The sequence below is a fragment of the Schistocerca cancellata genome, chromosome 1, assembly GCF_023864275.1.
Source record: "Schistocerca cancellata isolate TAMUIC-IGC-003103 chromosome 1, iqSchCanc2.1, whole genome shotgun sequence".
Classification (NCBI taxonomy): Eukaryota; Metazoa; Arthropoda; class Insecta; order Orthoptera; family Acrididae; genus Schistocerca; species Schistocerca cancellata.
Window position 1 is genome coordinate 683212625 of NC_064626.1, and position 24057 is coordinate 683236681.

A 24057-nucleotide genomic window follows, 5' to 3' on the forward strand; every position below is an offset into this window, starting at 1 on the left:
ACATTCCGCAGAAAATGGGAGGACAACCAGCCCTCATCACAGATGACACTGCTATCTTCAGGAGCAGCTCCAACCTTGGGTACATAGCAAAATAACTTCAGGAGCATCTGGAAGCTATCAACCACTGGGCACTGCTGTGGAAGATAATGATCAACACAGCAAAAACATAGACCATTATATTTATTTGCAAAACCATACCACTGAACGTTACACTGCTGCTAAATGACATCATCATCCCATGGCAAACAGGCAACAGATACTTAGGCATAATCCTAGACAACATACTGACATTCAGAAAACATGTGGAACACATATGCAACAAGGGACAAGGCCCTGTACATCAATTATACCCCCTCATCAAAGGCTATGGTCTATCAGTGAAAACCAAAGTAAAACTATTCAACATATTCATACTGTCAGTAATCACATATGGATCCAAAATCTGGACACAGACAGCGGATACCCACATGAAGAAACTCCAGACACTCATGTTTACCAACAACGTAACATCTGGAAAATCCCTGAAGTTATCCTGCAAATCTTAGACAACCAGGCACCACTTTCTACGAGTTCATCACAACCAAGAAACCAAACTTCAACTCAAGGAAAGGGACTTTATTGTCGTGGGCTTTGGAAATATAGGGGTCAAGAATCCATCAGACAGCTCAATCAGTGCTCAATTAACTCATGGTTAGCCTATTCCTCAGTTGGCTATCCCTGGATTGGACCCGAAATTATATAATTGGCCCATAGTGTAGATATGTAACAAGAGTTAAATACGAGGAAGATGAAACCCAAATGCTGGATCTGAAAAAAGATTTTGCACAGGGATAAATCAGGGGAAAGAAACGCATTTATAGAAGAAATAACACTCATAGACGAAAATTCTGCCTGCATTGCCAAACTAACCAACACCTGACATGTAAATATCATCTGCAGACTCGCCACTCTTCCAAGATTTTAGAATTTCATTGTACTGATTGTTATAGGCATGTCGAATAACTAATTTTTAGTTTAACAGCTGCCACGTCATACTCTGGAGCTGTTTCCTGCAATTAATCCACAATTTATACAATGCTTGGTCTCACAAATTACGAAATTTATACGACACTCTTTTTTTTTATTTAGTCATTTGTGGGATATGTCATTGGCTTGCGTGCACACACAGACACACACATACACACACACACACACACACACAAAACGTAGGTTGTTTTCTCGTAGTTCTAGAAGCTGCGAAAGTGTACCTGCCGGCCATTGTTTTCACTTTTTCAGAAATAAAATAAAAAAACATATGAAAATCGAATGGAATACAGCAGCAATTACTGCACAATAACTTCGATAGAATGCTTGTGCTTTGAAATACTGACGTTGAGGAGCAGTGGTGGCAGGAAAGCGGCATAACGAAGTGCACTGAGCTGAACTTTTTGTGGCGTGACGAAAGTTCCGTGTCTTAAGTTGCGCCACTACAATCTGGGGCTCAACACACGCAACTGCTGTATGCCGCTAGCTGTAGCGACACTTAAGTTGCGTGTGAAACCTGGCTTGTGTAATTCTACTGTGTGGACATTTTCTTTCTTTGATTGGCAGTGATATCTTTACTATTTACTAAATGTACTTTGATTTGACACTTGCCAGCGTATACAGTGCCCACGTTATTTACGTGTGTTGAAGTTTATGTAATTTTAATTTTTTGGTGGCACGGAAACATATTCAGCCCAATGGCAAATGATGTTACGAATACTCTCAACAACTTGAACTTGGAGAAATGTGACAGTGCCGGTAAAGGAGATGACGAAGATATTGTGAATCCTTGGAACGTAGTTAGCAAATCGGAAACTGGCGTCGATTATGACAAATTAATTAGTAAGTTGATATTACTGAGAATTAATTTAGCCATGTGTTCTGTGATCTCGTAAGAGCGGTTGTTTTCATGTTTTGCTGTAGTTTTTCATATGATTGAAGTTTTAAGAAAGATGTTTTTGCTTTGAAGGAAGATTTGGAAGTTCAAAAATAGATGATGAACTGATAGCACGCTTCGAAAAGATTACCGGCAGACCAGCTCATCATTTTTTACGGCGAGGAATCTTTTTCTCACACCGTGACATGCATCAATTACTCAATCTCTATGAGGCTGGTAAGCCGTTTTATTTGTACACCGGCAGGGGTCCATCCTCCAAGGCAATGCATCTAGGTCACCTAGTACCGTTCATCTTCACCAAGTAAGAGAACAATACTTATCATATACAAACAGCCTCAGCTGGAGCATGTAACTCCAACATCCCTTGATGCCCTGTGTCCTAGTCCCCACTACCTGCAATAACATCACGCTTTTAAACCTAAGTAGTTTGATAAAATATTAAGCAGAGCATTGAGTTCAATATTCGGGCATGATGCCATTATTTATGGAAGATTGCAGTTTTAAAATGGTCTACTTTCATCGTACATTGCTTTTCACAAATAAAGTTAACTTTAAGAAAAATGGTGCTACATTAGTGTATACAGATTGGAAGCTGTTGTCAGGTGTTGAATGAAATGAGAACGCCTTTCGTTGTAGCAGACGATATATAAAAATTTTAAATTTAGTAATGTCCTCATGAGTGGTTATTGTAATGGATGTGCATTCTCACATCAACTTTAATAATGCTTATTCAATTTAGGTGGCTGCAAGATGTCTTTAATGTGCCACTTGTCATTCAACTTACTGATGACGAAAAATTTCTGTGGAAGGACTTGAAATTGGAAGAAGCAATAAGTTTGGCCTTTGAAAATGCTAAAGATATAATTGCATGTGGATTTGATGAAAAGAACACATTCATATTTTCTGACTTGACTTTTGTTGGGTGAGTAAAACTTTTAAATTAAACCAGTTAGCTTTGAACATTAGTTTATTTTTTAGTGAGTTAAACTTATTTTGTTTCTTGTTCCTCGTTACAATGTTTCCATGTGTTAGAGAGGAAGCTTGTGAATCACTGCTATGTCCCCCCTCCCTTTTGAATCCTAATTGATGTTGACATTTTATTGCAGACAATGCCCAGAGTTCTACCAGAATGTTGTTCGTATTGAGAAATCTGTAACGTTCAATCAGGTGAAGGGAATTTTTGGTTTTGGGGACAGTGATGTTATCGGCAAAATAAGTTTTCCGGCTTTTCAAGCTGCTCCAGCATTTTCAACATCTTTTCCATTTATATTTGGGAAATCTAAGCTACCATGCCTCATACCCTGTGCAATAGATCAGGTACGTTCCACAAGTAAGGTATCCTCACAGTCACACACAATGTTAATTTTACATATTGCTGTTGAAGAAATGATACTATGTGACTGATATGGCCAGTTTTCCGGATTGTAATTTTGTATACTTGACCTAATACCTGTTGCTGCAAAAGGACAAGGAATTTAAATTTTTTTACAATAGAAAGACTGTCACAAGTCAAACAAGGTCAAACTATTGGTAGATGGTGGTGTTGTCTGTTGGAAGTTTGTATAGCCAGAATAATGTAGCTAAATGCAGTATGATGATCAGTCAACAACAATAAGTACAGTGCTGGCAGCTGTCAGTCACCCACAAAAATAACTCTCCACTTTCATAAGCTACTTTCAAATGAGCTAAGGTTATTTCTCTGTAAAAAGAATCATCTTGTGAGACATTGTTGATTTCCATCAACTGAAGCCTTGATGCAAAAACTGCTTTCCATCGTGGAATGATACATAACAAGCAGTAGCTCTTTGCTGTGGCTGCATACTCTTTGCATTTACGGGGCAAGGCAATAGACTTAAATGGTATTGTTTCTTCAATAATGATATGCTGATGTTAAATAAATTCAAAATTTACAGTTATATTCATTATTAATAACTCTTCATTTTAATCTGTGTAATAATTTTGACCTTTTGTAATGGAGATTTTGTATTTCAACTTCATTGAATGAAGTGTGACAATAAAATTAGATAACAGCATCTGATATTGTACCCAGCCGTGTTCATGGGGTATGTACATGGGCAGTGAATAGTCTCTGCACTAACACTGCAACATTAAGATGTTCCGGCATATGTCAAGATCAGCTGATGAATGTCTCTGTAGAGTTCCTTCATTCCTAGAAGATCCTACATGAGTTTCTGGAGCTTTTGTTAGCAGTTCTGCACTAAGAAACATGGTTATGATATCCGAGATGGAAACAAAAGAAGTAGAAATTACGTAATGGAACTGATAATTATTTGGTGATGTACAAGGTGTGTGAGAAAAGTCATGAGACTGACAACACGGCAAGTAATCTGGCAAAGCTGTTTTTTACGTGCGTAGACCGATGTGTTCATCCCTTCCAGGTACTCAATCAAAGTTTCAGCTCCGTGCAGCCATCACGCATTTTTTGAGAGCGCTATCAGCGAAGTTGTGGTTTTGTCATGTGTTACGAAAATGGAATAGCAGAATTTAGAGCAACCTTATGCCATCAAGTTTTGTGTTTACCTAGGGGAATCACTGAGTGTGAACTTGGAGAGTTGAAAGAGGCCCATGGGGAACATTTTTTGTCAAGAGCACAAGTTTGTGATGGCAGAAATAATTTTTGGAAGGCCGAGAGCACGTTGAATATGAGCTTCAAAAACTGACAAAAATGTCAAATGTGTGATGCTCTTGTGAGAGCAGACTCTATTTGTTTCACCAGGACAAACTCTCAACCAAGTGTTTTACCAAGATGTATCTGAAAGACTCAGGAAAAGGGTGAATTGAGTGAGACCGGACATTGTAGGCAAGTGGATGTGGTAGCATTCAATGCCCCACGTCACATGGCCACTTCCATCAGGGATTTTTTTGTCCGCAGCTCATAGTGTAGTGGCTAGCATTGTTACCTCTGGATCCCACAAACCAATCATCATCATCAGGGATCTTTGACCTCAAAAGGCATTCCTGTTGTTCCACAGCCCTCCTTTCCATTTGATATGAGACCTTGTAACTTTTTCCTTTTCCTGAAATTGAAAAATGTGTTAAAATGATATCACTTCGGGACTCTGTGGAACATTCAAAAGAATGTGACCAACATGTTATGGGCCGTACCTGTTGAAGCCTTTCAGCACCATTACGATGACTGGGAATGACGACTCCGGCAGTATACAGCTGGCGGGGAGAATTAATTTTAAGGGGACAATATTGTTGTTAAAAAAACGGAAACTTTTATAGACAAAAAATCAGGCTCACTACTTTTCTCACACGCATTTTATTGAGAAAAAATACAACCCAGGAGCTGTAGTAGGACATACAGCGATCTATGAACTTGGTGTTTGATGATTTTTGATGTTGTTAGAGAATGTCATAGGGAAGTATCCAACAGGTTATAACTTCATAACTGGAAGTATATAAGGACAGATAATATTTTGACATTCTTTCTACCCTTACAAAATTATCCATTAATTCACTTAATAATAGATTCTGTTCAGTTGCAAATGAAGAATTTAATTTTCAGCCCACTTTTCTCCAGTGAAATTTTTTTGGTCCTAAATGATTTTTTTTTTGCTAAATGGAAAAACCAAAATATTTCTGGAGCTTATCAGCACTGTAATTCACATCATTGTCAAAAGAATTGGTCATAGTGAAATTGTTTGTCATATATTCACTTTAGAGAAACCACACTTGCTCACCTACCAGGTGCTTCCTGTGCATACCCCACCCTTCGTATAGGAAGTGCTCACTGCCTAGGTATTACATGGTACTACTCAATGCTGTGTTCAGGTGGACAAATTTATCTGTCTTTGGAAACTAGAACTACTGTGCCCTTCCACAGCTATATTTTGGAATACTGGATAAAGATTTCAATAATTTATTAAACTGAATATTATAAATGTTTGTAATGAAAACTCTGTGACTCATGACACTTTCTCCATTCTTATAAATACCAAATATATATAGGTAATAAAAAAGTTGCCATTTTAAAAATTGAAATGCTTGGATAAATATCTTGTACATGCAAAACTCAAGTGGTAACTGAATTTTTTGAAATTCAAACTAAAAAAGTTGGTGATTTTCTTGCCTGTGCCACAGAGGCTAAAAAGTGATCGCTTGTCTTTACCTTGCAAGCCTGTGATACGTGAAATCATTCTCAGAGACATTTTTGAGGGAAAGATGATATACATAGACATGGGTCTCATCATATCAGCCTTTGAAAATTTCAGTGTACTTGGCCTTGATGTTAATCAGTTGCAAACTTGGATTCAGCATGGACTGGTCAAGGAACACTTAGATCAAGTAGATACATCTTGAATCCTTGGTTTGAGTTACTTTCAGAGAAAACACGCATAGTTTTTTTTAATTTGAATTTTAAAAATAGCTGTATTTTTTCTTGTTGAAGAGCCGAGTATATGTTTGTGTTCCATGTGCTTTTCATCAAGCAAGGCGGATGGTAAATTGTTAGCTGAAAATGTTTGTTCCACAATGAAGTTGAATTATGACCACAGGAAAAGAATGCAATTTGTTATACTTACATTTTCCTTACCATTATGTATGAAAATATGACACTGTGTCCGTTTTGAAGCCAAAGCACTGTATTTGTTTTTCAGAATTCTTTCAAAACTTTATATTAGTTTGTCAGCTGAAACATCTTCCTTGTGGCATTACAAAAATTGACAGTAATTTGTAGTACTTGTTCCATTTTGTGTTATTTTGACCACATATGATCTTCTGAATCGAAAATGTAAATAGTCATTACAATGAATCATGAAGCACAGAACAGATGAAAATATTTGAAAGATACAAACATGTATCGGTTAGAGCCCAAAAGTTGTGAACAATGTGACTGAACAGTTCGTGTATAATAGAATCATGTTGTTGAACTTTTAACAGATTCGATTTGATTGACAAGTTTCTGACGATAGCGTCTTCCAAGAGACATGAAAATGAAGAGGTCTTCAGTGCTCTGGAGCTAGTTATTAAACTGACATATGTAAATAATCTGGCTGAGAGAGGCGTCAAGCTCAAAGAGTACAATAAACAATTTACAGAAAATAAAAAGAAGTGGCCCTATGCTCTTCCTGTGGTTTCTGAGTATTGCCGTAAAGTTCCAAGGCATAAAAAGAGAATATTTCAATGAATAAGAATTTTTAAAAGGAAAATATGATTTTTCTTGTTATATTTACCTCATAAGCTGTGTACATAATAGGTTTATAGATGGTATTATTAAAGTTAATGTATCACTACTAATAATTAAGTTGAAAGTGATAAACAGATTTTTGAATAAAAGTAAAGGGTCAGTGAAATGTACAATTTCAGTTGTGCGCTTCTTTTTTTTGGGGCAGTGGGGGGTTATTCTCGAGGTTTTTGTTTGTGTTATTTTTCAGTTTTGTGTGTTTTGAAGTGGTAACGTACTTCTTATTGTTGTATATTGAGCTTGTCCTCACCCTATACCCCCTAGTTGCCATGATTGTCCCATTTGTTTGCGGGAGTGAAATGTTTTGTGTCATTGATATCTTTGTTCATGGGTCCGTGTAGTGACGTTACGGGTGTCATATTATTTGTGCTGGAAACAGGCACGTCCACCATCTAGATAACTTCATGGGTCAAAGCAGACAGGTGGAATCAGACACTTCCATATTGCCAAAGTAAATTAGGTTTGATGTGATTTTGCATTTTTTTCCAAATTTAGGTGCTGAGGGGCACCTTTGCCTACTGAGCAATGGATTCAGATTTGAAAAATAAGAACCCCCTTATGTATCATGTTTAATTTTTCTAAAAAAATCATAAAAATCACTTCACTTTGTAAATAGTACAATTTTGTAAAAAATAGTTATTTTAATAAATACTACATGTTTTAAAAAATATTTATCTTAATAGTCATCTTAAAACCAGTAGGTAAATCAAGCAGTAATCCAGAATGAAATTTTCACTTCGCTGCAGAGTGAAAATTTTGTTCTGAAAACATCCCCCCGGCTGTGGCTAAGCCATGTCTCTGCATATCCTTTCTTCCAGTAGTGCTAGTCCTGCAATTTTCGCAGGAGAATTTCTGTGAAGTTTGGAAGGTAGGAGATGAGGTACTGGCGTAAGTAAAATTGTGAGGACAGGTCGTGAGTCGTGCTTGGGTAGCTCAGTTGGTAGAGCACTTACCCGCGCAAGGCAAAGGTCCCAAGTTTGAGTCTCAATCTGACACACAGTTTTAATCTGCCAGGAAGTTTCAAATCAAACAGTGAAGTTCTAAAACTCTATGAATTTTAAAAAATTAATTAAAGACCTTGTCTTGTGTTAAGTATCAGTTTTACAGTGCATCAAAACAATGAAGACCTAAGCAGATTCATCTTTTTACTGTCTAAAGAAATAAATATATTTAATCTACACTGACAGAAAAAAATTTGCTACATCAAAAAATAATTAATGTTGAGGAATGTAATTTTGGGAATACGTTTGTCTGTGTAACATATTGACGTCATTAACAGTGCAAGATCACAGGTTAGTTTAAGCGTGAGATAATCCATTGTAAATCTGAACTGCTGGTACATTAATAAACTGGTGTAACCACCAGAATGTTGAACGCAAGCTTGTAAACATGCATGCATTGTGTCGTACAGGTGCTGGATGTCAGTTTGTGGAAAGGAGTTCTGTGTCTGTTTCACATGATCTGTCAATAAAGGGATGGTTGATGCTGATTGTGGATGACATAGGAGTTGTTATCCGATGACGTCCAATATGTGCTCGATTGGAGACAGATCTCATGATAGAGCAGGCCAAGACAACAGATCGACACACTGTACAGCATGTTAGACTACAGCAGCAGTATGTGAGTGAGCATTATCCTGTTGAAAAACAGGAATAATGCTGTTCATGAGTATCAGCACAATATGTTGAATCAACAGACTGACACACAGATTTGCATTCAGGCTGCATGGGATCAACAAGAGAGTGCTCCCGCTGGCATACAAATTGCACCCGACACCATAACTCCAGGTGTAGGTCTAGTGTGCCTAGAATGCAGACAGTTCGGTTGCAGGCCCTCAACTGCCCTCCTCCTAACCAACACACCACCATCACTGGCAGCGAGGCAGAACCAGCTTTCATCAGAAAACCTTGTCCTCCAGTGACTCTCGCTTGACATCACTGAAGTCACAAATTGCAGTGAGTTGGGGTCAGTGGAATGCTCTTTGTTTATGTCGCACGCCTCAGTGTTTTTGCGATTTTTTCTGTCAGTTCAATTTTTATATACGATATGTAATTATAAAAAGACCATGAATTTCTGTGTGTGGTTGCTGAATGATGCACGAAAAGAATCAAAGTTGAGATTCTGAGAACGGAGTGAAACTGAAGAACAGAGGGTAAACAAAATTTGTGAAAAAAAGCAACTAGTCAGTACTGAACGAGGAGTGATGGAATGAGACTGACCAAAGTGAATAGTGAAAGTTCGCTTTTTAGTAGTCATTCATAATTCCTTTCCTGTTCGTTTAGATCCATTCCTTCAAGAGCGAACAACCTCTACAGTTGTGCAGTTTCTGTACACTGAAGCAGTGTTCAAACACTGCATACTCTGTGCTGTGTGAGGCTTTGTTTCCTGTGGTTTTCTGTAATGAATTAAGGTAATGTTGGGATGTGCTTTGACAAATGCCAGTTTTGGTTTTCATCCCCATCCTTTCTATGTCAGGATCTGTGCTATGTCTGTGACAACCACTGCACTTCTCATTCATGGCTACAGCATAACTGTTAATTGTCATTTAGAATGTCTCACAGAAAGTCTCTCGAAAGAAAATAACACAGTGGAAAATAACCAACAGTAATGAACACAGTAGAACCAACATTTTATTGGCAGTCACTTACAGTGTTGGTTTACACAAAGTCTTCCTGGCCTAATACACTTCTTTCGAGAGGCCTACTTTTTTCTGAGGCTACTTCTGAAATCAGTGAAGGTTTTTTTAAATGTCTTGTGACTCCAAGCAAGTGCGTATTTTTGTCAGAAAAACAGTTCATTACAAAAGATGTTGATGTTAGTACTTCAGATTTTTGATCACGTCAGGAAACACTTGTACCAGGACTGCAAAGACAGATCGCCAATTTACATCTCAACTTACCCTTGAGATCTCAAAATTTGTCAGGAAAGAATGCTAAAATTTATCTGGAAATCATGGAAATATCAGGGAATTTCACTTGGAGAAACTTGGGGCAACTCTGTTAAAAATGTAGGTTGGAAAATTCCAATACCATAATGTGTGAGCAATTGACTGTATAAAAATCACTATTACATTATTTAAATATGTGTTATTAAAGTTGTGTGTAATAATATCGAAATTGGAAGTGATATTTGCAAATCTGCATTTCAGTGATACAGATTGAAATGATTACAGGATCCATACTTCCGAATGACTCGTGATGTTGCTCCTCGCTTGGGATATAACAAACCTGCTCTTTTGCACTCAGTATTCTTCCCAGCTTTGCAAGGTGCTCAGACAAAAATGTCTGCAAGTGATAGTAATACATCAATTTTCCTCACAGACACCCCAAAAATGATCAAGAATAAGGTGAGTTCTGCATTATGTTCTTTGCCAATGGCAAAATTATTACATAAAATTAAAATGCATGTTAGGCTTTCCTGATTGATTGTGATGTAACTGATGGGAGATTAATAACTAAAATGTGTATTTGTACTTTGCTATTCTGTTACATAAAAGCTAAATCTTTTTGAATTTGCTACTATTATGAATTAAATTTAAACAGAGAACTCAAGTAATAGAAAAATGTCATGTTCATTAGGACATGGCTCCAGATAGAAAACACTGGAACAGTATTCTCACACTCGTGAAATTAAGACTGATCTTGCCCTTGGAAGGCCATGTGAATATTTTTAACTGTTGTGACAACCATCATAGATTCAACTTGATGAAAAACTCCACAGTTAATTACCATCAAAGCGTATTTTTAAAGGCAACCATTCCTTCAACACCTCACATTTCATGTGTATCACATTCTGAACTATGGTCTACTTGTATTTATTCACCTTCATCCCAGAACATATCTGGTCTAGGTGCATTTCGGACAATGTAAAAGTGTTTGTCCACCATGATAAGTACTGGTGCTTTTAATCAATCCTTTACTTACTTCGGATGAGTGTGGCGAGGAACTGTATGCCACCCAGTGGTGATTCCTCATTAACCTTCTGTAACTCTCTGCAATGTATTGTCGGACCCACAATATACAGTATTTCATTTCATCGCTTACTAATGAAAGTGATGATGCCATTGGGAGGGACCAGCACAAAGCAGAACTAAATCACAATTTGAGTCAATCAAATCAGTTCTTAACCAATCAGATTGGTTCTTAACCATGGGTATATTCATTCTCCACTCATTGCCACAGTTTCTGAATATTTCCTTGTAGTTTACTTAAAGCAACAAAAAATTCACTGTCTTTTTCTTCTCTCTCATCTTACATTTGATATTGAAGTTGCTGAAGCAGACATCACATTTGTGCTATGAAATTTGTATGTTCTCTATCCCCAAGTAGCTGTCCAGTACCTGTACACTGCAGACCAGCAACTCCATAGTATAAAGACACTCTCCTCCAGAAACAAAGGCAGAAGAAGGGGTTTATTGCACTGGTCTCTAAAAAAAAAAAAAAACACTGCAGCGTCATAGACATGAGCTGACATAAGATGCAGTTAAGGGTGGTTTTGTGAACCAGTTGGTGGAGGAGTGATGGAGAAAAAGCTATACATGGTGAAATACACCATTTGATCATGGCATAACTCGTATCACCCATTCTTAAGAGGAGTTTGTACTGTTTTCAAGGTTGTTGCCTCATCTACACATGCAGCTAACAAATAGGTGTTGAGAGGAAATTTGTAACTTTATTTTTGTCATATCTGTTCTATTTAGCAATGGTTGTTTGTCGTGGTGTAAATGATACAAGTATTGCACATAGATATGTCTAAAAAGAACTCAACAAATAATTTGTAACTTTCCTTATTTACACTAGCCAGAAATATTAATTACTTTTGTTATGGATATGGCAGTCCATATGCAATAGACATAAAATTCATTTTGTTTCTACAGGTGAACAAACATGCCTTTTCTGGAGGTCAGGCCACTGTTGAAGAACATCGTGAGAAAGGTGGAAACTGCGACATAGATATATCTTACCAGTATTTACGTTTCTTCCTTGATGATGATGAAAAATTAAAAAAAATAAGAGAGGTGAGTATCACTGTTCTAGGGATGGGAGTGAAAAATTTAAGCAATTAATAAAAAGTTGTTTACAGGAAAATATTATGAAGCCAGTATTAAGTAAGAGATAACTAAACAAAAGAAACTAGAATCTCACCATACTCATATCTGAGTTATGAATTAAGATTGATAGTTCGTGTCCATTTGTCATTGCAAGCATTGGAGATCTACATATTCTGCAAGCCACCAATGGTGTATTGTGGAACGTGCTTTGTACTACTACTACTACTACTACTACTACTACTACTACAAATACAACTACAACTACACATTCCATTTGCTGTTCCACTCATAAACAGAATGAGGGAACAACAACCAATGTGTGTTTTTACCAGATAGGACTGACAGAGGAGAGAGAGAAGATCCAGTGAAGAGCGGTACTTTTTGTCACAAGGTCATTTAATTCACGTGTGAGTGTTACACAGATGATCAACAGACTGCAGTGGCAGGCACTACAAGAGAGACATTTTGCATGATGGAGAGGTTTACTACTGAAATTTTGAGAGAGCTCTTTCTGGGAAGAGTTGGGCGACATATTGCTTAGTTCCATATACATCTTTGGAAATGAACACTACGAGAAAATTTGAGAAATTAGAGCTAGTACAAAGGCTTACCAACAATCGTTCTTGCCATATGCCATCCTTGAGTGGGACAGGGAAAGGGGGATCAGTTAGTGGTACCAGAAGTACCCTCCACCACGCACTGTTAGATGACTTGTGGAGTATGATGTAGATGTATGTTTCCATATGGATCCTAATTTCTCTTATCTTGTTTTCATGATCCTTATGCAAAATGTTTGTTGACAACAGTAGAATCATTCTGCAGTCAGCTGCAAACACTGGTTCTCTATATTTTCTGAATACTGTTTCTCGAAAAGATCACCCCCCCCTCTGTCCAGGAATTCCCATTTGAGTTCTCAGGGCATTTCCATGAAACTCTTGCTTAGATCGAACCTACTTGTAATGAATCTAGTAACATGCTTCTGAATTGCTGATGTTTCTTCCTTTCATCCAACCTGGTGAGGATCCCAAACACTCCAGCAGTTCTCAAGAATGGGCTGCACTAGTGTTTTATACATGGTTTCCTTTATGCATGAGTTACACTTTCCTAGATTTCTCTCAGTAAAAATGAAGTTGATCATTCACCTTCTCTACTACCTACCTTACATGTTCATTCCATTTTATATTGCTTTGCAATATTATGCCCAAACGTTTAATCGATGTGACTGTGCCACGCAGCAAATGTCGTTGTTGTAGCCTTCAGCCCAAAGATTGGTTTGATGCATCTCTCCATGCTACTCTTCATGTGCAACCCTCATCATATCCAAATAACTACTGCAACCCACATCCATTTGAACCTACTTACTTTTTCAACCTTTGGTCTCCTTGTACGATTTTTACCACCCACACTTCCGTTGATGTCTCAGAATGTGTCAGGTTATGCCAAGTTTTCTTTTCACCCCAATTCTATTCGTTACTTCCTACTTAGTTACCTGATCTACCCACCTATTCTTCTGCATTAATGTGTATTGAAGTTCTGGTAGAATGTAAATAATTTAGGAGTAAAGGTGACCTCTCTCAGAGTGTGTCTGTCTGGCACGTTATAGGCACGCAGGTGTGTGCACCTCTGTGTGTGCACCTCTGTGTGTGTGTGTGTGTGTGTGTGTGTGTGTGTGTGTGTGTGTGTGTGTGTGTGTGTGTGTGTGTTTGTTTGTGTGTGTTCCCTTCCTCACATTTGACAAAGAATTTAATCTGAAAGCTAGGAAGTTTTCTTTCTCATTTGTGTGTGCCTGTTGACAACTCAATGCTTCTGCTGTTCATTGAGTGATCTCCTTTACTTTTAAATTGTGTATGAACTCCAACATTCTTCTGTAGCAACACATTTTAGAAGCTTCTACCTGTACTCTCTTCCTTTCTGGTCTTCTAATCATCCATGTTTCACTTCTGTGCAAGGCTGAACTCCAGGCAAATACCTCCAGAAAACATTTCCTAACATTTAAATTTGTATTCTGTGGTAACGGATTCCTCTTTTTCAGAAATGCTTTTCTTGTTATTATCAGTCTGCATTTTGTATCCTGTCTACTGTGGCCATAATCAGTTAATTTATTACCCAAATATCAATACTTACTGACTGCTTTTAGTGTCTAATTTCATAATATAATTCCCCCAGCATCATTTGATTTAATTTGACGACATTCCATTACTCTTGTTTTGCTTTTGGTGGTGTTCATCTTATATTCCCATTCATTTAATTCAACTACATTCCATTACTTGCTTTTGGTGCCATTCATCTTATATTCCCATTCAAGTCTTCATCCATTCCATTCAACTGTTCCTCCAAGTCCTTTCCAGTCCCTGATAAAATTGCAGTGTTGTTGGCAAATCTCAAAGCTTTTCTTTCATCTCACTGAACTTTTAATTCCTTCTCCAATTATTTATTTGACCTCCTTTACTGCTTTCAAAGTGTTCCGGCTGAATAACATGGAAATGTTTACAACTGTGTCTCATTCCCTTCTCAACCACTGCTTCCCTTTCATGCCCTCAACTCTTATAACTGTCATCTGGTTTCTGTATAATTTGTAAATAACCTTTCACACCCTGTATCTTACTCCCTGCTACCTTCAGAATTTCAAATAGTGTATTCCAGTCAGTGGTGTTCAAAGCTTTCTTTCAGTCTATGAATGCTGTTAATGTAGGTGTACATTTCCTTAACCTATCTTCAGCCATACAATTAAATAAATAAACCTATTTTCTAAGAGAAGTTGTAATGTTAGTGTTGCCTCGCATGTTTTTATGTTCCTCAAGAATCCAAACTGATCTTCCTGGAGGTTGGCTTTTACCAGTTTTTCCATTCTTCTGTAAAGGATTTGTTGCCGTATTTTGCGGCCATGACTTATTAAACTGATTGTACAATAATATTCACACCTGCCAGCACTGGCTTTTTTTGGAATTGAAATTATTACATTCTTTTTGAAATCTGAGTGTATTCCTCATGTCTTATACATCCTGCATACCAGGTGGAAGAGTTTTGTCATGACTGGCACTTCCAAGGATCTCAATAGTTCTGAGGAAATATTGTCTACTCTGGGGATCTTGTTCCCACTTAGATCTTTCAGTGCTCTCTCAAATTCTTCTTGCAATATCATATCCCCCATCTCAGTTTCATCTGCATCCTCTTGCTTTCCTATAGTACTGCCTTCAAGTTCATTTTCCTTGTACAGCCCGTCTATATATCCCTTTCAGCTTTACCTTCTTTTTTTAATACTGGTTTTTCATCTTAGCTTTTGATAATCGTACCACTGTTTCTCTTTTCTCCTAAGGCCTCTTAATTTTTCTAAGGGAGGTATCCATTCTTCTACTAGTTGTACATGCATTTGTATGCTTGAGTTTGTCGTCTAGCCATTCCTACTTAGCCATTTTGCGTTTTCGATCTATCTTTAGATATCTGTGTTCCCTGTTTCCTGCTGCATTTATAATTCTCTCCTTTCATCAGTTAAATTCAGTATCTCCTATCCAAGTTTTTGTATTAGGTCTTATCATTCTATCTGTTTGATCCCCTTTGCCTTCACTATTTCATCTCTAATCCTACCTTTGAAACTCTCAGCAACCTCAGGTTTTTGAAGTTTCCTCAGTTTTAATCTAGTGTCGATAACCAATAATGTCTTATAGTGTAAAATCTGGAATCAGAATCTCTGCCTTACCATCTGAGTCCTTCCATTGTCTCCTGGTCCCTTCCAACATATGCAGTGTGTTTTGAAACGATTCGTTCACTTTAATATAGGAGGTAGATAACAGCAAACAAATATATTTAGTTATGGTACATATGGTCCCTGATGGCAGTTTCTGGCACTAGGGACGATTTACACAGAAGATAGCTTAGCAAGCTAATTGCAGCAGTGGTATTCACAGGAACTGCTCGAATGTGTGACCGTTGGCCTGTACGCACCTAGTACATTATCAGACCATTGATTGTCATGTCCGTTTGAAGATTCATGGTATGTCCACAATAGTACCAGCAATGATGGTAATTCTAGCAACGAGAACTACTTTTGTTTCCACAGTGATTTCATACACCAGCTACTTCATATGGTCCCAGAGGAAGAAATCCAGACAAGTGAGATCAAATGAACTGGGTTGCCAGGCTACAGGGCCAGATCAGCCGATCCATCGATTCCCAAAGGTATCTCTTAGATGATTCTTCACAACAAAGCTACAAAGCTGAAATGGGCTGGTGCTTCATCATGCAGGAAGTGCATCCTGTGTCTGTGTCTTTCCAAGGAGACCTCAGAGCCAACCATCCATACGCAGAGCAGTTTTGAGTGTCAGCGACACCAAAACAACAGCTTATGTCAGCAGCACTAACAAAATGTCCCCTAACATTACAAGTTGACTTCAAAGATGATAAGTTCCTCATTGAAGTATATTTATTTTCATGTTCTGTACCTCTTGCATTAATTTGAATGAATTGTTTTGGAACACTATGTATAGCCTTCCTTCATGATTCTTAAACCAAGTGTTAGTGATGATTAAACTATCCTCTGTGCAGAATTCTAACAGGCAGCTTCTGCTTTTAATTCCTTCCCCCCTCCCCCCCCTCCCCCCCTCCCTCCAGCCCATTTTTTCATTTCTTCCTTTCCTACTGTTGAATTCCAGTTTCTCACCACATTTGAATTTTCCTCTACCTCAGCTATTAGAATAATGTCTATTATCTCATCATACATCAGCTGCATTGAGTTACGACCAATCTGCCATCTATCACACAAAATAGATATTCTATGTAAGTTGTCCTTTATCCTCCTCCGGTCACTCAATGACAACATGTTTCCATACACTAAAGTATCATTAGCAAACAGTTGCAGATTGCTTCTCACTTTATCCACCAGATCCTGTATGTTTTTAGAGAGCAAGACCAGTCCTTCCACACTTCCCTGGGGCATTCCTGATTATATCCTTGTGTCTGATGGTCACCCACTACCCAGGACAAAATACTGGGTTATATTACTTAAGAAGTCTTCGAGCCATGTACGTATCTAATAAATTATTCTGTATGCTTTGACCTTCATTAACAGTCTGCAGTGGGGTGCCGTGTCAAATGCTTTCCAGAAATAAAGGAATATGCAATCTGACTATAGCCCTTCATTCATGGTTTGCAGGATATCATGCTGAAAATGGGAAATCTTTCTAAATCTGTACTGATTTGTTGATAGAAGCTTTTCTTTCTTAAGGAAAAGTATTATATTCAGACTTAGAATATGCTAAAAAAATTCCTGCAGTCGGGGTGGAGGGAGGGAGGGGGGGTGGCATGAGGGAGGCTGTGAAAATCTCCCAAGATTTCTGGCTGCTAACTGTTTTCATGTGACTGCTACTCGAATTTGGTGGTCCCTATATACTGGAAAAGATTTCAGATACTGTGTTCAACAAATAGTCACATGTGCTGGGGTGTGTGTGTGTGTGTGTGTGTGTGTGTGTGTGTGTGTGTGTGTGTGTGCACTGAAGTCTGTGGGATATCTGACCAGAGTTATGTTCTGATCACAAGAGGGTGGTATGGTGCTAAGTCACTGGACTTGTTTTTGGGAGAACAATGGTTCAAATCTCTACATTTGTGAGGGTTTCCTCTGGTTTCTCTAAATTGATTGTGGCAAATACTGGGATTGTTCCTATGAAAAGAACCTGATTGATTTTCTTCCCCATCCTTCCACAAAATGGGCTTGCGCTCTGTGTCTAATGACCTCCTCATAGATCGTATATTAGAACCTAATCTCCCTCTCCTTTGGGTAGAGAACTAAAGAATATTATGCAATTGTATGAGCAGTGTACTACGGAGAAGTGAAGCTGGTGTTTGGAGGGCCAAATACACTAGTACACCAACCCCCTTTTACCTGCTTGTGTTCTTGCCCTACACTTCAGTGTTATTGACCATAGCTCTGATATTGAATGTTTCCATATTAATGTTTTGTTGTGTGAATTATAAGGTATATTGTAGTAAAATGCACTATTATTCTCATTTGTTAAATTACAAAGCTATTTCAGTTTTCATTGTGTAAATATTTTTGTATTATTAGCTGTACATGTTAGTTTTAACCTGGAAACAAAGGAGAAAATATGGGTTTGCACTCCCTGCCACTGACAAACATGCCAGTACAGCCAGTGTACATGCAGAAGCTGTTCTGCCTTGTAGTGCTACATTTTGGACATGTTAGAGGAAGGGCAAAGATGGCAGGAAAGGAATCAGAAAGAGGGAACTTCGGGGAAATGAAAGAATAAGAAACATAAAGTTAATGTAGTTTATTTTTGCTTAATTGTCCTAAAGAAGTAAGTGCTAGGAGAAACTCATTATGTAACTTGTCATTTGAAACAATGAAAAGCCTTTCAATAAAAATTTTCTCAGCTGTCTTCATTCAGAAAGTAATTTTCTTGCAAATTTTTGCCATGGCTTACACACATAATTCAGTCTTCGACAGTAACATCATTAATAACTTCCTAAAGTAAATTCTGCAAATCTTTAATTTCGAAGGGACTAGTTCTGAACATGGTTTTTTTTATTTCACTAGCACCCATATATTTTCTGTTGGGTTGTATTGCCAGTGGCCTATTTCTACTGCTATGTTATCAATTTTAAAGTGATTGTAAAGGTGCTTGTAGCATCTGATATCATACAATATCTCTTTTTTTTCATGTGGTCATTTATGTTCTAGCCAGTGCTCAGTGTTTTCTTTATTTGAGTGTGAATTAGGAATTTTATTTTTTGTGATGCAACCGGTATTAGCTTCATTTCTTGATCACAGCACAGTTATGTGTTATTCTGCACATATACTCTGTACAGTTTGGTGCACAGTCCCCAGATACGTTAACTATTGCAGTCTGCGGTACCATTAAGATTTTCTCTCTTCTGTCTTTAAGATTACAAATTAATTTGTACATCACGTATATGACTCCCTCAGTGTGACTTTTAACTGTGTCACCTTAACTCGTAAACAAGGAAAGCCATAATATACTATGAAGATCACAGCTCTCATCATAAAAGAGTATTTCCTTATGGAAAATGTGTAAATGAGTAATTGGTAGCAACAAAGTTACATAACCATGCCAGCGGCTGTGTGAATGAATCACAGTATTGCCACATGACCCCTGTCAGTAATGGGTGTTTCTTTAGAGGTCTTGCTTCTTACTATACTACCTACCTGGCATGCCTGGCACTGTAGCAACAGTGTACTCTTAGACTCATGGATAAAGCTGGACAGTGCCAAAGGCTTCCAATTGAAGGATAAACATGGAGGGAATCCCAGGGCTGGGAGAAGTAACATTCCCTTCCCACCAATAGTTTTGCTGCTCCCTAGTATAGACTGGTTACTGTCTTCTGTTGCTATTGCTGCTGCTGGAACCAGAAATATATTATTGTTATATGACTCTTCTACTGAGCTGTGATCTGGATGTTGTCAATATTTTTGTTAGATCAGAGGCTGCCCAAAAAAAGAAAATCCTCTTCAATGCAAGATTCACTTTTAGAAAGAGAAAATTTAAAAATTGCATAATTTGTAAAACACACAATGGCTCTGTATTGGAATAGTAATTAGTTACTTTAAACCCGGCTGTTCAAGGTGTGTTTATTGTTGATCGTTACATTATTCTTGGAGTGTGAATAATTTGTGGCAAATTCAAGATTTTTCACATTTCACTGGCAGAGACCTCTGTGTACTGGATGTTGTAACTGACCAAGCCAAGTTCCTCAATCTCAACTGCAGGCTGAAAATATTTAATATTGTCCCAGTTAAGTAAAGCTGTTTTTTTTTGGTCACTCCCTATTGTAGAAGAGTACACTTCAACTGAAAAGTGAGATAAATATCTGTTGAGAACATGCTGTCAAAAAACAATCATTAGGTGTGAAGTTCTCAATTGAACATCAGGATGCCATCACACTGTACTAGGGATGCAAATTAAGCTTGGAAATTTAAATTGTGAGCAGGTTTTCAGTATATTACGTTCCACAGGTTCACCAATGTTTGATTTTATTAGGACATGTGTGGGAAAAGTAATGAAACTGATCTGTAAAATTTTTATTTGTTTCAGACAACAGTTTTGTTCCCAAGTAATTTTCTTTAGCAGCTATACACTAGTGGAGTCATCGTTCCCTGCCTTGGTAGCAGTGCTGAAAAGCTTCAATTGGAAGATTGTTTAACATGTTGGTCACATTCTTTTGAATATTCTCCTGAGTCCCAAAATGACGTCCTTTTATGACATTTTTCAATTTTGGGAACAGAAAAGAGTCACAAGGACTCAGCTCAGGTGAATAGGGGGTCTTTGGAACAGCAGGAAAGCTTTTTGGAGTCAAAAATTCTGTGATGGAGGTATTGGTGTGACATGGGGCGTTGGCAAGATGCAGCATCCACTTGTTTGCAATGTCCGGTCCCACTCAGTTCACCCTTTTCCTGAGCCCTTCAGGGACATCTTTGTAAAACATTTGGTTGACAGTTTGTCGTGGAAGAACAATTCCTTATGCATGCACATGTTTGCCGTTTTTGTCAGTTTTTGAAGTTGAGGGTCGCCCTGAGTGAGGATCATTTACAATATGTTCTCGGCCTTCCAAAAATAATTTGTGCCAGCAAAAAAACTTGTGCTCATCATAAGGAATGCTCCCCATAGGGCTGTTTCAACTTTTAAAGATCAAACTCGTAGATTCCCCAACTTGGCACAATGTTGCTCTAAATACTGCTGTTCCATTTTACTAACAAACAACAACGATTTCGCTGATCGTGCTATCAAAAATCACATGTTGGCTCTATGGAGCTGAAACTCGGACTGAGTATCTGGAAGGGATGAACACACCTGCCTACACAAGTAGAACAACACAGCATTACTAGATTGGTCACAGTGTTTCAGTCTCATTACTTTTCTTACACACCTTATATATTGGTCATTAAGGAAACTGTGTAGTATCTCTGCAGTGTGAGACCACAGATCAAAAGTGTCACGAGCCAAACTTCAAAGTACTACCAGTAAGAGAACAGCCTTCACCAGACCCCATAGTTTTACGCAAATATCCATTTGTAGTCTATGCTAGGGCCAGCATTGTTCAGGGAAGTCTAGTGGTGCCAACAAACAACTAGTGCCCTCGAGCAATGGATTTTCAGTTTTAGATTTCACTAATACAACAATCTTGGGGAAACCCTCCACTGCAGCCCACTGTGGCACCCATTCCTTAGGCAGCTGTGGTCTAAATAAGTCAAGCATACAAAAAGCAAAACCAATCTTCGATTGGCATACATCCCAGAATGACATTCTCAATGTCCGGTGAGATGCACCAATTCTGCTAACTGTTCGTAAGGCTCGATCCAGGCAATATATTCAAAGCATTCAAGGCAACTGGGGCAAAAGTTGAAACCTTATGTTGTAACAAATTGTCCAAAATAATGATGCTGCTGGCTCTCCCTCCAAAGTTTGAGCCACCTCCCCCCACCCCCCCTCCCCCAATCCACTAACCTCGTCCTCCCCCCTCCCCTCCCCTCCCCTCACCTACTCTCCTCACCCTGGTCCAGCTGCACTGCTGGAGAGTATTGTGTATGCTCTACAGCTCTGAGGTTTTCTCCTAAAGCTAACAAAGCTCTCCATCTCATTTATATGCCTTTTGATGACTCAGTGCCTCTACTATGTGGTGCCTTGTTACCTTTATTCCCTTAAACATGTTAAATACCACATTCCAGTTAACTGTATAAGATAAAGTTAACAGTGCAAATTCATATAGAAAATAGTGAAATGTGGTTTCAGGTTATTGATAGACATACATGAAGCAGGTATGAATTTGTACAGATATTTCTAATTCATAATTATTTTTGCTGGTTTTGGTTGATTAAGTTATTGTGGAACTGGTCACATTGAGTGATGGAAAGAACTGAGTGACTGAAAAGTTAGCCATCAGATATGGCTCAGAAGGATAATGTGGCTATCCACACAATCTATCTGAGTAAGCGTAGCTTCATAAGTGTTTCTCAGAATTGATACATTCATTATTTCCTTGAAGCTAAATATACATGTTTGAACTAAGAGCTGTGTGTTACATGTTAATTTAACAATAATTGCATAATAAAATACCAAAATAATTCATGCCTAATCTGTGTTAAATGTGTTGCATTTTCATGTTTGTTAGCAGTTCTTTGTATTGATTTTAGGATTATACAAGTGGAGCCATGTTGACTGGCGAACTGAAGAAGGAACTGATAGATGTGCTTCAGACTCTTGTAGCAGAACATCAGGCACGCAGAGCACAGATTACAGATGAAGTTGTTCATCGGTTCATGGCATTACATCCTCTTGTTACTAAAAGTGCAACGTGATACTTGCCTGATTTATGTTGACAGTTATATTTATTTTATATTTATGTTGTTCATTGCATCAGTACTACTTTTAAATTTACCTGTGATATTTACTTTACATGTTTTAGACACAATGTGGGTACATGTGATGTATGATATATGGTATTTTGTGTGCAATTTTTTTTCTCATTTACAAATGTCTGTAAGAAAACTTAACCAAAAAGTTGTGCTTGTTTTGTGCAGATTCAGTACAGTTGTTACCTACCTGCATTTACAATGCTGATGTCTTTCAGTTGTTGCAGTTCTGAAGCTTGGAAGCGTGAGAGCCATACTAAGTATAATGTAGTGTGAGATGAATGCTGTAACTCATTTTGCGCTGTTGACCAGCTTACTATATCCAGTAATGGAACGCTGTTTCACATTTATGATAAAGCTATACAAACACATTACTGATGATCTTAGCACTGCATACCTTTGTAATAATTGTGATAAATAGGTGAAAAAGGTTATGTTAAACTTTCTCTTTCTTTTCTCCTTCGGAGAAATAGCAAAGAAAAGATAATTATGCAGTCAAATTTTGCTCGTTATTGTCCGTACTTCTTGGAGATTTATCCTCACATCTTGGAAATTAATGTTTGTTTATGGTTTCTTCAGATTCATTGTCAATTTTTTTTCCTTTTGGGGCCTCCAACACCACAACCTGAGTTTTCTAGAAGCAAAAACCGAAATATAGTGGCAGTAACCACTATTCACCTACTAAGGGACATACTGAGCAGAGACAAATGCGTTGTGTGTTAGTTCGAAACAAGAACTTTACAAAAAAGTTAAGCATTACTTGCTGTTGCTCAACTCCATTTTTTGAGAAGTGTGATCTATCCTCATGTATGTATTAAAACTTATATTTTGTTGAATAGTCATGTAATCTGCAAATAGTATATACCCATAACAATACTTGAAAGCAATAAGGATTATTTGACTGCAAGTTGAAAGGATGTTATGGTAGACCACTGGGCAGTACAAAAATTTCACTTTCCACATCATTTCCTTTGTTTTCCAAAATGATTTGATATGTGTACAGATGATGATGATGCAGTTTAAATTATGTTATAGCAAGTACATCAAATTAATTATCTTTGTTGATTATGCACAGAAAGATCAGTTCTGAAGCATTACTGATGCTAGACATTGCTACCATAAAACATTAAATAAGAGAGTTTAACATTCAGATACATGACTATTTACCAACGTTATGACTATTCCAAGATCTCTTAAACTCTCCTTGTTTTTATTTATTTTGTTGTAAGTGATTAAGGAGATAGGAGACTTAAGAACATGCTTGCTATTTCAGTTTGGTGATGCTCCATAGCAGCCTGTATCAGGCTTATGAAAAGTATTTGTTGAAACAAGTGTTATTGAGATGAAATAAGTCACAAAATTGTATTCTGTGGAATACATGATTCCTGGTTAATGTAAACTTCTGTCAATACTGCCCACATCCCTAATTTGCAAGTTGCAGAAGCTTTTGAATTTTATACAAAAGCACATTTTAAAATTAAATGTAATTTGAAAGTAAA

At 37.7% G+C, this 24057-nt stretch overlaps 1 protein-coding gene across 1 annotated transcript; it reads left to right on the forward strand.

Annotated features, from left to right (window-relative positions):
• The first annotated feature begins 1592 nt into the window (after positions 1 to 1592).
• LOC126184247 (tryptophan--tRNA ligase, cytoplasmic) lies at positions 1593 to 24057 on the forward strand. The gene is made up of 7 exons (XM_049926619.1): positions 1593 to 1866; positions 1994 to 2222; positions 2661 to 2843; positions 3028 to 3238; positions 10303 to 10476; positions 12007 to 12147; positions 22340 to 24057. The coding sequence occupies exons 1-7, from the start codon at positions 1722 to 1724 to the stop codon at positions 22502 to 22504; spliced, it is 1248 nt and encodes a 415-aa protein (XP_049782576.1). The 5' UTR covers positions 1593 to 1721; the 3' UTR covers positions 22505 to 24057.

What these genes read in the sequence shown, in the direction of transcription:
- LOC126184247 (XM_049926619.1), top strand. Translation starts at nt 1,722, where the DNA reads ATGGCAAATGATGTTACGAATACTCTCAACAACTTGAACTTGGAGAAA. An exon ending in TACCCTGTGCAATAGATCAG is followed by an intron (nt 3,239 to 10,302) that starts GTACGTTCCACA and finishes AAATGATTACAG; the next exon opens with GATCCATACTTCCGAATGAC. An exon ending in AATTAAAAAAAATAAGAGAG is followed by an intron (nt 12,148 to 22,339) that starts GTGAGTATCACT and finishes TATTGATTTTAG; the next exon opens with GATTATACAAGTGGAGCCAT.